Source organism: Diorhabda carinulata, chromosome 1 (assembly GCF_026250575.1).
Source record: "Diorhabda carinulata isolate Delta chromosome 1, icDioCari1.1, whole genome shotgun sequence".
Lineage (NCBI taxonomy): Eukaryota > Metazoa > Arthropoda > Insecta > Coleoptera > Chrysomelidae > Diorhabda > Diorhabda carinulata.
Genome location: NC_079460.1, coordinates 10,631,870 through 10,646,390, shown reverse-complemented (window position 1 = coordinate 10,646,390; position 14,521 = coordinate 10,631,870). Strand labels below are relative to the sequence as shown.

Sequence of the window (14,521 nt, the reverse complement as noted above, 5' to 3'; positions counted from 1 at the left end):
AATGAGATGTGAACATGTACGCGATATGATCTACAATTTCAAGGTAAGTTTAATCAACAAAGTCTTGATCGATAGAAACTTGAACATTTGCTGATAAAAGTACTTCATAAGTAATTGTATTTCGCTGCTAAAGCGAAATAAAAAAGTTCGGATATTTCGTCTTGTACCTTAATTTATGAATGAATGAACAGAGAAATCTCTGGTCTCTCATTCCTTTGTGGGACCGTCGAGAGTTCGCGGAGGGAGGACCTAGCTATACAGTTCTTCCGTCATTTGCTTCATCAGTCTCTATTTTACCCTTTCACCTTTTTTTTCTCTTCAAAGCGAAACAGCGAACTTGCTCGCTGCTATCTAGGCAGTCTTCGTTGATAACATAGACTTCAAAATATTTTCAGGCATCACTACTACTCCTATTTTAGCATCCCAAGTGTGGCGAGGCATGCTGAAGAAGTGCGGGCACATGAAGAATGCGTACTCCGTACTCTTGTTTCTTCCTGCACGTTTGTTATATACAAATTATTGGCCAATATATACACACAATGGATAATTATCATGATGCAACATTTAAAAAGAAATGAAGATCAGAAGAATTTACAATCTTAATAGTTCAGTTTATATGATATACTTATTGGAGTGAAATGAAATTCAGAGATAAATATTGTAGAACTAAAATATAACAAAAGTATTTTTGGTAAATATTCTCAACACTTACTTTTGTTTTTGTTCCTTATGTCGAAGTAAAAGCGTTTTGGCTAATTTGTCAAGATTTTTTGAATAATCTAGCTCCAATTCACCTCTTCTGCGGAAAACATCTTGAATCTCTGTTAGAAGAGCAACTTGCGCTTCCATACGCACATCTAGACATCTTAGTTGTTCGTTTAATTGCAATCGAATATCTAAAAAGACGAAACCAAAAATTAAAATCACAGCAATTCAACCAACAAAATTTAAAAATAATTTTCTTGGAAGCAGTATACTTTATTATAAATTATGTAAGAGTTCTTTATTAATTTCGGTTCATTTTATCTTTTTTTATTCGAATTTCTGGAATAATTAGCGATATTCATACTGAATACACTGTTTAAACTGCCACTACTCTAATGCAATTACACTGTTTGTCGCGCGTTTTCATAACCAAGTTATCGTTTTCTGATTCTATATAATATATAAATAAAACGAGAAAAATATTATTCCTTGACAATTCTTATGATAATCGGTTTATGAAATAATGAAATATTATTAATAAATACAACTTACAATGTTGTTAGTGCTTAATTTTTCAAAGACTTCATCGATTATTGTGTTGCGTTTATTGTAGCTTCTCTTATATGGGAAAAATCTCATTTCTGTTAATTTAACTGATTTTTTTCCTGACAATGCATAAAATTTCTTCCATTTCGGCACACTTTAGTTATACAGGAATTAAATGCAAAAAAAAACTGAGCTCGCTACATGTTTCCTGTGAAGAGATATCGCTTATATAGAGTATACAGACGAACGGACGGACAAAACGTTAGTAGTAATTTTGTATGATTCAAGTATGAATAATCAAATCCAACTAAGCCCATTTTTTGTAATTTGTTCAAGTGCTATACAAAAAATCGCTGCTTCGATACCTTTTTCTTGGCAATAGCTTTTTTTTAGCTAGCGCTAGCTTCTACAACTAAGATTCCCGATTTTTTTTTCTTCACATTCAAGCTATCATTCAGGTTGAATAGTAACTTAAATATGAAGTTTCAACGATAATATTTTTGTAACTAGACAGTTATAAAATTTTTCGAAAATCATATTGCTTAGTGTGGTAGTGCATTCTGTCAATATCGCTGATACTATGTCGCTTTGTTCTCTAAGTATTTTCCATTTTACTTAGACCATCCGTCGTGTTTAAGAATACAATAGAATTATTCAGTTCCCGAGCTTTAATCGCTGCATTCTACCAGACACAAGAATGCAATCAAAATGTATTCATATCCTTTTCAAAAACATTTTTCTTGTTCAGTGATGATCTTCTGTGTGATGTGGAATATATGTTTTATTTTTATATAAATATAATTAATCATTTTTATAATGAAAATCTATTTATAAGAAAACTTAATAGCAAAATGATTAAGTACCGTCGCAGAATTGAATACTCAGATGCATTACATAAATATTCAAATATTTAAATATAATATAAACGTTCTCGGTTCTACATCGTTTATGAGATTCTAATTAAAAGAAAGTCGATTGTTTTCAAAAGATCAGTTAGAAAAAAATTTCTGACCAGAAAATCATGTGCACAGTTTTTTGGGACAGAAAAGGAGTATTGCTAGTGGAGTTTTGGCCTCGTAATGAGACAATCAATGCAGCGTCTTATTGTGAGACATTGAACAATCTGCGTCGTGCAATCTAGACCAAAAGACGTGGCAAGTTGAGTAAGGGTATCGTTTTGCTGCATGTGGCTAATCGGACCAAAGATCTCATCAAATCTTGTCAACGGTAAACTCTAGATCATCCTCCCTACAGCCCTGATCTGGCGTCTAGCGTTCCTGCACTTGAAGAAACACCTGAGCGGTCAGTGTCTTCGAGACGATAACGAAGTCAAAACAGTTGTGATACAGTGGTTAACAAGTCTGGCGGCAGAATTTTATGAGGAGGGTATTGAAAAACTGGTGCCACGTTATGACAAGTGTCTCGATATTCACGGAAATTATGTAGAAAAGTAGATTAAGGTAGAGGCTTTCATGTAAAAAGAAAATTATTGCGATATCTTTGCACTTCTTTTTTTAATTCCAAAACGGTACTTACTTATGCCTCGTATATTAAATAAAATGGCAGATTGTTTCTCATACAGATATCCATAAACAAAATACAAATAAAGAGGAGGAGGAGGAACCAATTAGCAATTCACGAGCACCTAGATTTATTATAGACAATCAGAAGAATTTGAAATCAATATTCGTAAAAATCTAGTCGTATTGTTATTATAAGATTATACAAGGTAGAGATTTAATCTAAAGAGAAAAATTATGCTAGAAAATGAAATTACTTTGAGGGATAAACTGTATATATTGTAAAACAAAATAAAAGTAAACACACTGTGGTTGAAGAATCTTATTATCTTTCATTACAATAACCATGTGAATATCCATCTCATTAAGTAAAAAAAATGTTATTTATTAGGTATTGGTGAGCTTTCAGTCATTATGTACTACTTACTTCTCATATTTAATTGTAGTTTATAATTTCTCTTGTTGTACTAACATATCAGTTCTGCACTTCTTTTGATATGCTAAAGTACTTCTTCATTTTATATAGATACGTTTGTATTTTGTGGTTTCGATTTTAGCTTCTCTGCATTACGTAACAAGATTCAGTGCATCTAACAAACATTTTACTATTTGTCATAGTTTCTACCACTTTTATTCTACATTGATCCTAACGCTAAATAGTTATGAAGAGTTTGGGTGTTATACGTTATAAGCTATTGCTTTCTGAACATACCTATGTTTAATTCACATGGCCAGAAATTACTAATTAATTTAATTAATTTATAAAGCTGAACATCAGCCCATGTGTACATTGTATATATATTTCGTATGCTAAATAACTAGACATCAGGTATTGATGTATATAAAAATATTTAATATATACATATATATATATATATATATATATATATATATATATATATATATATATATATATATATATATATATATATATATATGTTAGTATGAGATTAAAGCGACACCAGTTATTTTGAAGGTATTATTGCGTGTATTGTGTCTGTCATACTGTGTAAAGCAGAGCATACACGGTCAATAATACTGACAGTATCGAAAAATATTGTCAGTAATACTGATCGTGTAATCCGAGGTATTGAAGTACTGAAGAGGGTACTGAAGATTGATGCTTCAATCCATTCATTCCTCAGTTCTGGTCGCCGAGTAGTGGGGATACTGACAGTAATAATGACCGTGTGGCCGGGTTTGCTTCATTCTTCAGTAATGAGGCGGGTTTAGGTTGTGAAAACACGTGCCATCTAATTGATGAAATCTTGGAGTTCGACGTTGGTTTGCTTTTTGTAGAGTTGCCGTTTATTTTCTCTGAAAACGTGAAGCCTGCTTATTTTCTTACGAATTTAAGTTAAATTACGTTATTTAAATTAAGTTAAATTAAGTTTAATTACGATAAATTTATCTTCCTCAGTTATTAAATTGTGCAAAAACTCGTGCATCCAAAGTAAGTACAAGATTATTTTTAAAATACTGTGAATTTAACCCTCTGGGTACCACGGTCCTCATGAAAGTCAAGTACCACAGGGGTCCTTTTTGGACCCCAAATATTTTTTTCCATTTTAAATCTTGGGTTATTGAATAGGAAGTTGAAACTTGGTACTTTCACATGTTTTTGAATGCTAATAATGAATTTTACCTTCAAGTTTACTCATCTTTTAACTTATGCCCAAAAATAAATAAAAGGTGCAACTTGTTTTTTCTTGTATTTTCTGAAGAAACAATATTTTAAAACGGAGTTTACAAAGGTCATACAGCAGAGAAAGTTAAATTCTCGTAAAAGTGTTGGGTCCCAAAAGGACCCCATGGTACTCGGAGGGTTAATAACGAAAATATTAATCATAACTTCATTTACATTTTGTTAAATAATTTGCAGATGGAGGATAATATGGACGAAGATCTTAAATTATTTATTCATACTTTTGAATCCATGCCCGAATTGTGGAGCTCCACAGATCCAAATTACATGAAAAAAAATAAAAGGATGGAAGCCTTAAATAAATTATTGCCTTTGTACAAAAAAATAAAACCTAACGCGGAAATTTCCGATGTCAGGAAAAAAATAAATACATTAAGATCAAATTTTCGAAAAGAACTTAAGAAAATTGAATCTTCGAAAAGGTGAGAATATATACCAACATTTTGATTTTCTTAGTAAAATTTTATTTAGGCATTAGGTATAGTTGTTTTTATAATAATTATATAAAAAAGAAAATATGAAATGAATTTATTATGTTATTAAAGGTCTGGATGTGGTACCGAAGACATTTACACTCCGTCGTCATGGGTATTTTATGCTCTTCAATTTCTTGATAAAATCGAGCAGCCATTCGAAACCCACTCGTCGATTGATGTGGAAAACGAGGAAGAGGAACAGGTATGATTTTGATTGTTTGGTTTTTACCATAAATTTCAGTATTAAATTTTTTGAAATAAAAAATTAACATTTGCAAAAGTATTATGACAAATTATTATGTAAGATTAAAATATGTACAATATTTATCCCTTGTGGATTTTGCGTCGCTTGCATTCCTACTATGTTCTTCACGAAGACTAGCCCCTACATCTATGCTTTCAATTTCGTTTTGTGCACTAAAGTTTAGAGATTCCTTTTTTAAGTAATTATGCAGATAGCAGCATGCTAGTGTAATTTTTGTTGCTTTGTCAGGACCAAGATTTATTGGCTTTTGAAACACACCAAATCTTGATGCGAGAATGCCAAAGGCATTTTCGACTACACATCGAGCTGTGGACAGTCGTTTATTGAAAGTATCTTGCTCCTTTGTACATTTTTTTTGAGGGTATGGTTTCATAAGGTTGCAGTGCAAAGCAAAGGCCTCATCTGCCACAAAAACGTAAGGAAAATAATCCTCTGAACCTGGTAACTTTGTGGGAGGTGGAATATGCAATTGCTTTTTTAGAAACAAATCCCAAAATTTTGTATAAAAGAGGACCCCACCGTCGGAGATCCTACCATTAGCTCCTACATCCACCATTATAAATTCCTTATTTGCATTGACCAATGCCATTAAAACAATGCTAAAGTGTCCTTTATAATTATAATACAGAGAGGAGGTATTAGCCGGTTTTTTTATGGCGATATGCTTTCCATCAAGAGCTCCGAGACAAGTAGGAAAGTGGCAGTTCTTGCTGAATTCTGCTGCAGTTAATAACCATTCCTCTTCTGTTAAGGGAAGCTGTAAAAAAAAAAATATTTTTTAAATAATAATAAGATTGTTATTATTAGTAGTAATAAAAATTTGCTGTAATTAGTTACAAAGAATGTCAATCATTTTTAAAGCATGAAATATGAACATCGAGGAATTTTTTAACTCTTGTTTTATTTTTTAGGCTCAAGAAACTACAAACATAATTCCAGAGGACGATGTTATCACTCAGCCTTCGACTTCAATAAATTACAACAGAAAATCCAAAAAACAAAAAAAATGTAATAAACAATCAGATTTGCTGAATTTAGCGTGTGAGTACCTGACCAAGGAAAAAGAAGGAGATTACAATCTTAACTTAGCGAAAGTTTGGGCTACAAAATTGCAAAATTTGGATGCGTCCCAAAAAATACTTGCCGAAAAGGCCATAAACGACATTTTATTTGAGGCTACAATGGGGAATCTGCATCACAACTCCGTTAAAATCAACGAGCCGCAATCTTCCTGCCTCCATTCATCAAATCCTTCCCAAATACTGAACGGAACCCTTCCTAGTCCAGTCCATGTCCCTTCTACCACCACCACTTCCCCCCAAAAAATTATGATTTTAAACAATAATAACAATTATGATCCAATCGATGATAACGGCATTTCATCAAAAAATAACTTGAAGGACTACTATCATACATTTTCTGAATAAAATAAAATTTTGTAAAGTGTATAAATGCCTATACATACTAATAAAATATTTTACTAATTGAATTTTTTTGTTCAACTTACCTTGATATAATCTCGAAGCACATAGATGAGAGTTTCACATGTTTCAATTATCATTGAACTAATTGCTGCTGGGGAAATCAATGCTGAGAACTTGAGGTCAGCAAAATTTCTTCCTGTCGCCAGGTATCGCAAAGTAACAGCGAGTCGCTCTTTTGGACTGATACTTTGTCTCATATTAGTGTCTTGCTTTTTAATATGAGGTGAAACCATGTCCAATAAAGTTAAAAACGTTGTTTCACTCATTCGAAAATAATTTTTGAAATCTGCAGGATTTTTAACTACTATTTCATTCAATAGGTTTAAATGGGTGTACCTGTCTCTTTCCAACAGCCAATCCTTAACCCATATTCTTCTTTTTTTTCTTTTTTTTACAACAGCAGAAGCTATAACTATTGCCAAACAGGCTCTATCCATGTTAAGTTATCTACTAAAGGATGGAAAGCGGGAACTGACGAATAATATTGACAGTAATAATGACCGTGTGAATTAAACGAACATCAGTAATACTTTCAGTAATAATGATCGTGTAATCACAGAAAATACTGAAGAAGGGCACCTTCAGTACTTTTATCAATACCTACTGTCAGTTTTATTGACCGTGTATGCTCTGCTTAAACGCTCCAAGTTATATTATGGCATTTTCAGAACATTATCGATTATTTGTTTAGTAGATACATTGACCTCAAGTTCAGTTGGAACTCATTAGTTCAGTTTTTCAGACATTTTTTTATCAGTGTACTCTAATCAATAACATTTATGGATATTTATGTTGATTTAATATCCATTGTAGGATTTGAATTCGAGGAATAATGCAATCAACTTAGACTTTTTTCAACACAGCGGAAAAAATTGTTTTCTGGCAAACGCTACTTCCAGTAAACATGTTTTTCTCCATGAACCAACCAACTGTTAGCTAACGAGCTATTGTCGATTTGTCAGTGAATAACTCTCTCAATATATGAATACATTTTTTCAAAACAATTAATCTGGAATATACATTAATTTATTCACCAGCCGTTAAAATATTTATCTACAGGGCACAACTATACGTTAAATATTTTCGTTGCGGATTATTTTGCAAATCTGCTTATTATCAACGTTATTTGTATTTTTTACTATTATGCCTCATTAAGATTGGATTGGTTTGTTTGTATATTAGAATTCGAGTAACAGAAACGAAATGAAATTCGGAAAATATTTACAATCTACCATCAATTTAACTAGTCTTCAACTTGTGAATTGATTTTCGTTAAGATTAACATTTCTGTTTGTATAATCTTTTGATTGTGAAACATACAATTGTTAGTCGTGCAATAATTGGTGTTAAAAATTGAATTTGTGGAAAAAACCGCGTCAACGTCTAATTATATTCCTATGAAATTAAAATACAATTCAATAAAAACTTCAGTGTTAAATATATGTACATAAAGCTCTGGTACATGAACATTTCAAGAGTACTATCAGGAGTAGAGTTTCCAAAGTTTCAAATATGAGCGGTATTGAATAAAAATTTATAGACTTTGGAAACAACGCAATGATAGAAGTATTCTAGTTGCAACTAATACGTCAACTGGGAGGAAACTTATTCAAATAGACATGAATACTATGAAATAACTACTCCCAAAAAAAGTGCATTCATTTTAATTACAAAAAATGTTACCAGCTTAGGTTAAACTAGTGCTGGGTATTTTTCGAAACGGAACTTTATTAATATTAAAAGAGACAAATTACACGAATTACATTTTGTTTGGGAGAAAAACTAGAAAATCTGCGCTCAAAGAGAAAAAAAACATTGTTGAAGAAGAGAGAATACAAAACAAATTACGGATTTGTTGATAGAATGTTAGAATGATGAATTTATTACCCACGAATTCTATAATAGTTTTGGAAACTACCAGTTATGGACGCTAGTCCTAGGGCCGGGGACAGTGAAGAGGTAGCACAATAAGCAAAGTTCGATAAAGACTTAACTTAACTATATATACATATATAAATACATCTAAATGTTCTTGATTTTGAGTCTCTTCTGTTTTAAAATCAGTTTTTTTATAGTTTTCAAAAGAAACATATATTTTGACGTTTCGACTTTTCTTAAGGTCTAAGAAATTGAAGGAATTTATCCATATATATCAATAAAACAATAAACCCAAAAATATATACAAAACAAACATTAGATTAACTCAAATCACGCATGCCTAATATATAGGAGCAGTGTGGCACTCGGCATTCAAGATCTGCTCGCTTCGCCGTCCCGAGAAAATGTGAGCTTCTTTTCAATCCAAAACGTCTCACCTGTGTACGTGGAGGTAAAGAATAGGTAGGAATGCCAAGAAACAATATAGTAGGTAGAGGGATGTAGTATTGTTGGAATTTCCTAAAACGTGTACCAGATATATCGGAGAGGATAAAGTGAATTGCATCCTATTAGGGTTATTAGGAATGATTATTGTGTTATTGAGTAGAAAATATTGTCATAAATGTGTACCTGTATTATATATTTTTAAATGCGAGGGCACGTGGCGTGATCGCTACACAGTTACAATACGAAATTAAGCCAAACATCATCTAACGCTAAAGGAAACTCTCTGATTAGATACGATGGGTATAATTTCAAACCACATAAGAGTTTACAATAAAATAAAACAAACTTTTGACAAGATTAGCAAGAAAAACACTAAGAACAATAGTGTTCATTTCTTTACCATACTCAATTTCGACAAAACTTACATACTAGAGGGTTGAAGACAAAAAAAAATTTTTCTACCTCCTAATACCTCAATTTATATATAATTTTCTGCCAAAGTGAATAATAATTATGAAATCATGGTCCAGTAGTGCGTTACCCTTAAACAATTATAAGAACATCAAAACAAAATATGTAAAAAAGATTGATTCATTTTGAAACACATCATTAAAAATGATAAAACTTGCTAGCTTGTTAGTAAACGAAAAACGAACTCTTAAAATCACACCTGACGTGGGACGACAATGTAAGATACAATATACAGTAATGAGGGACTATTAAAAATAAATTCCTCTACCTGTTAGGGTATCTTCAACACGAACTAAGAGAGTTTCATTGATTTGGTAGTTTAAAGTAACGTGAGCCTCTTTAGGATTAGACTTTGATTTCTTAGAATGTTTTGTGACACAGGACGTGATGAAAATAATACGCCCTGAAATAAAGTTCTTGAAGGTGATATTCATTTATCATACTCGTAAATGGGAAAAATCTTAGACTTTAGATCGAGGTTGTGATGTCTAACGACACAGAGCAGAGAAAGATAAGAAACCGAGAGCTAAATATTTCAATGTATAATTACACAGGTTTTTATTGGGTGCCTAGTATTTTTGAGAGCTGATTTTAACTATATTTCTATTGCTGAATCTAAATATGAAAGCAATTTTTCTGTATCAGTTCTAGATTTTTAGATAAATTCACTTATCTATCAATGATTTTTTCTATTTAATACTATCAAGTATGGGTGTTGTGAAATTTGTACAGGAATAGATTCTTGTATATTTTGTCAGTCTTCTTTTGTAACAAATTGAATTTAAAATAATTAAATTCATGAAATAACTTATTATTTTAAAATATAATTATTATTTTAATTCATTTATTACAAAAATAAGACTAACAATATGAGATATATAATTGATTGGTTGACAAACTGTGGGATTTAATCCTACTTATTAGTGTCATCCAGTTAGTTCCATAGCAATCCAATAGATGGAGCTGTACAGTATCTGAAGTGGCCTTTGAAACTTCAACTGCAGTTGAGAGTTGAGGTTAGTTTGTGAATAGAAGCTAGTGTCGTATGAAATTTCTCTTCAGTAACGAGTTGTTGAAAAGTAAATATAAAACGTAGATTGTTAAGGTGAATTGCTGTAGAATAAGTTGTGTACATCATCCTGATATTGTTTGCTATATATGTGGAGAATACTGGAAAACAGAAAAACTATTAGTGACTTTGTAAAGAGAGCTTGCTTATCTTGGATATTTTGGTGTTAAGCTTGGTGATCAAGATAAAACCTGGGCACCACATATTGTCTGTAAAACTTGTATAGAGCATTTACGAGAGCGGAGTTCCGGGAATAGGGAAAGTCGGTCGGAGTACTAATGGTTTGGAAACCACTTCGATGACTGTCTTGTAAATATTACTGGAATCAATCGAAAGAAGCGCAACAAGAGCAGTTTCTTGGGACACCACGAGTTGTTACTTAATACCGAGCAACTTTATCAAAAAGTATAACTATTCCCAGAATTTTTAAGAAAAATTTGATCAAAATCAATTGATAATTGGCGCAGTGAATTAATTAAAAAAAAGGGAAGCCCGTTTTTTGCGTTGTTGGCGGCGGCTCGAGTAGGAGCTATAAAATCAAGCGTGCGATAATAAATGATTATATTTCAGCGAGTTTTCATCGTATCCTGATGATTTTTTTTTAATTTCGGGTAGCTCAAACAGATATTTTGAATGGAGACATCAAAAATAATTTTCCATTAAGCAAAACTTCTTGCGCTATAACACTGCTTTTATTTGAGGTTTAAACCCCACGTTACAAAAGGTTTCACGCGCGCCCGTTTTTCAGCCGAGGTTTTTTAGCCAATTTTTTCGTTGGGGAAAACCGGATGACATTTTCATATCCGACCTGTGCTGACCTTAAGAAGTGGCGTTTGGTGATGTACTAAGTTGAGGCCGCCAGTTTACAAGCTGAAATGGCGCGCACCTTATCGACCCTGTCTTTTGTAGCCAGCTTTGGGAATAAAAGGATGATGACATTATACTATATCTTATGAAAGACAATACAAGTCACTGAAAATAAATAAAAAAAAAAGATGAAATTGTGATGGTAATGACACACACAAGGGAGAACGAGATAAAAGAGCAAATAAATCAAAGGAAATAGAAGTAAAGAAAGGGAAAAAGTAGGTAGGGGGAATGACAAATAAGAGAAAGAAATTACAGGAAACTATTGACTCAAATTAACAAACCAGGAAATAGGACAAAAAATTAAAAAATAATTTTTGAAAATATAAGTGATGAAACAGACATAAGCAACATGATTATCAAATTTCATAATTCTATTTCATTCATTTAAACGTAACTGTAAATAATTATAATTTTCAAATGCTCCTTATTCGTATACCAACAACTGCCAACTGTATTTTGATATTATTGTGGCAATTTTTATAATTATTCGATTTGTCAATATTTTGAAGGCGATTATAATCTTTATTTTGCAGAAATCCACTGTAATTTTGTTTATTAGTCGCATTGTCAATCATCAATTCGAAAGTACAGAAATCTCTTTACATGTTTGAAACATTAAATGATGAAGAATTATGCAAAACAAATATTTTTTCTTGAAGATAGTTTTTACAGTGTAGACAATTTTCGTTGTAAAAGTTTAACGACGACGTTATTACAAAACTCATTCATTCGTGTTACTCTCAGGTAGTGAACTAATTTTCCCTTTTATTATTTAATATTTCATAAACATCTGCCTCATTCCTGTTTCATTCTTTTTGTTGTTTGACCCTGATAATACAACTAAGTATGTATATACCTTTGTAATATTCTCTTTCTTTCATCCCAATAAATAGTTGTGATATATTTAAAGAGTATAAATGTGGATAAACCACAGAAAAGCCCAATAATTTGATATTATAACTATATTTGATTTGAATGGCATTAGCTATTATTACTACATCCATTAATATTTATTATGTTACTATGTTACACATTTTTATATTACTCTGTTAAAACTGAATCACTTCTTAACCAAATATATTTTATAATAATAACTGTGTCCACGCTTCTCCAGCATATATTGTCAAAAATCGAATTCCTCTCTAAAGTGGCACTTTTTCATATTCTCCTTCTTACACCTATTTATCCGCGATATCGTAGTAGAGAATTGTTAGGAGTTGACAAGATGCTAAATACCTATCATGAATGCTTTTTGTAAGATATATATTTGGAACTAAAATGCACAGTTTCTAAAGTAATGTTAAATTCAATGATAATTACAATAATTTTTTGCCTAGCTGCAACTATATATGTAAAGTCGTCAGAGAAGACAAAAAATAAACTGCTGCTTCAGACATGGACAGAAGCCTTGGAAAAGGTGAAAAATATAGGTGTCTGATATGGATGGTAGAATGTAAAACCTATATAAACATACAAATGATTATATAAGAGGGATCAGTAACCATTTGAAACTATATTGTGAGCAAAGCACGGATATAACGTGAGCCCCCTCTTGTTCACGTTTATATAGATGAAGTAACTAAAGAAAAAAGTTATGCTATATGAGCTAGGATATTAGAAAATGGGGAAAGTGTGGATATCCGAATTTTGCCATGCGAATAACTCCGTGTAACTATCTATTATCGTAAATGAATATATTTATCATAAGAAAGTCATAATCAGCAGGCAGAATTCAAATAGAGCACACTTATCTCATCATAATTGTCTACGGCAATGCGAAACTTTTATTTGTAGAACATATCGACTTCTAAGATTAATTGACGAGTTTAAACTCGAGTTGTACTTGAAAACACAGAAAATCAACGACGCGACATACCTACCAACAATCGATGAGTTAGTTATAGGTATATAAAATAGAAATGTAATACATAAGATGCAGCTAATGCCAAATTATCAACAATTAAAGATATACTTTAACAATAATAATAATATTAGTGAGGATAACTCCATAAGAGTAACTGAGTTGTATATGACGTCAATAAATTATGTAGTACTTGAGTATATATTTACTTATTTGTGGGTACACTGTCTTTATATTAACTCTTGAACGTATATCTATGTACTTTACCATATATCAACGTTAAACATTATGTAAGATTAATAAGTAATTATTTATTTACAAATAATAATTGTAGTTTACGTATTCTCGTAAAACTTCTATCAATTAGTGTATCAGACGTAATTGTAATTAAAATTAATCAATAGTTGGGTGGAATTGAACCTGATTTTCCACTAAGTTAGTTAAATAACGAGCTTTTATTGTTTTCAAGTTTTTTTCATTTTCTGCTCAGTACTTTCTAAGACGTTGTTTTTTTGATTTCTTATTCTAGCTTGTGCTCTCTCACCTTCAAACATCCATAAATCTTAGTCGTCATTATTGAGCAATTGATTAGAGTGATGCACCCATATGTTGTTATCTTGGTATCTATTTTATTTTTCCTACTTTATTTTTTGGTAGGTAGAATTTTGAATTTCTGCATTTTTTAATTTTTTTCCATCTCATTTGATTTTTCATCTTTTGAACTGCTCCCTATTTGCTATTGTTACTGATTCCAACAACTTGATTATGGCTTTATTTCGCACAAATTTGTTTGCATTCCTGATTGTACCAATCTATTTTTTTTTGTTTTGTTTCATCTTTCCTAGCCGCTTTTGGACAGTCTCTAACATTTCGTTGAATTATTTTCCATCTCTCTTTTATTTCTTGGTTATCCTGACCCTGCCTCAGTTTTTCAGTCCTACAAAAAGCTTTCTTATCGTATTCTTTTGTAGTCGTTGAATATCATATCTTTTTATTCTTTCGTTTTTTGTTGTCAATGTTTTTAATGTATTTCCAGAATGTCTAGAAAGTGATCTTTATTTACATCCATTCCACGGCAACTTCTTGTATCTTCAAAGCATCATTGATGTGGTTTATCGAGCATTGAGTTTTTTCAATTGGAATGCTTTGTATATATTCTTTTTCTTCCACATTTTTTCCTTTTGTAGGTCCATAAACTATAATAGTGATTTTTGTATAATTCTA

General features: G+C 31.5%; 3 protein-coding genes across 5 annotated transcripts in view; 1 reads left to right on the top strand and 2 right to left on the bottom strand.

Moving 5' to 3' along the window:
• Positions 1–14,521, bottom strand: part of LOC130893793 (SLIT-ROBO Rho GTPase-activating protein 1-like) — a 94,901-nt gene that overhangs the window by 26,000 nt on the left and 54,380 nt on the right. For all 3 annotated transcript variants that reach the window (XR_009059247.1, XM_057800179.1, XM_057800168.1), the window contains exon 2: positions 713–896. Coding sequence is in view for 2 of the 3 variants with exons in the window: in XM_057800179.1 (XP_057656162.1) it covers positions 713–896 (184 nt within the window). In the remaining variant the exon portion in view is untranslated. The remainder of the gene's footprint in view (positions 1–712; positions 897–14,521) is intronic.
• Positions 3,786–6,701, top strand: LOC130893873 (uncharacterized). The gene is made up of 4 exons (XM_057800314.1): positions 3,786–4,224; positions 4,654–4,898; positions 5,022–5,154; positions 6,129–6,701. Exons 2-4 carry the CDS (start codon positions 4,654–4,656, stop codon positions 6,642–6,644), a joined length of 894 nt encoding a protein of 297 aa, XP_057656297.1. The 5' UTR covers positions 3,786–4,224; the 3' UTR covers positions 6,645–6,701.
• Positions 4,918–7,340, bottom strand: LOC130893870 (putative nuclease HARBI1). The gene is made up of 2 exons (XM_057800302.1): positions 6,725–7,340; positions 4,918–5,974 (listed from the first exon to the last, which is right to left on the bottom strand). The coding sequence occupies exons 1-2, from the start codon at positions 7,136–7,138 to the stop codon at positions 5,249–5,251; spliced, it is 1,140 nt and encodes a 379-aa protein (XP_057656285.1). The 5' UTR covers positions 7,139–7,340; the 3' UTR covers positions 4,918–5,248.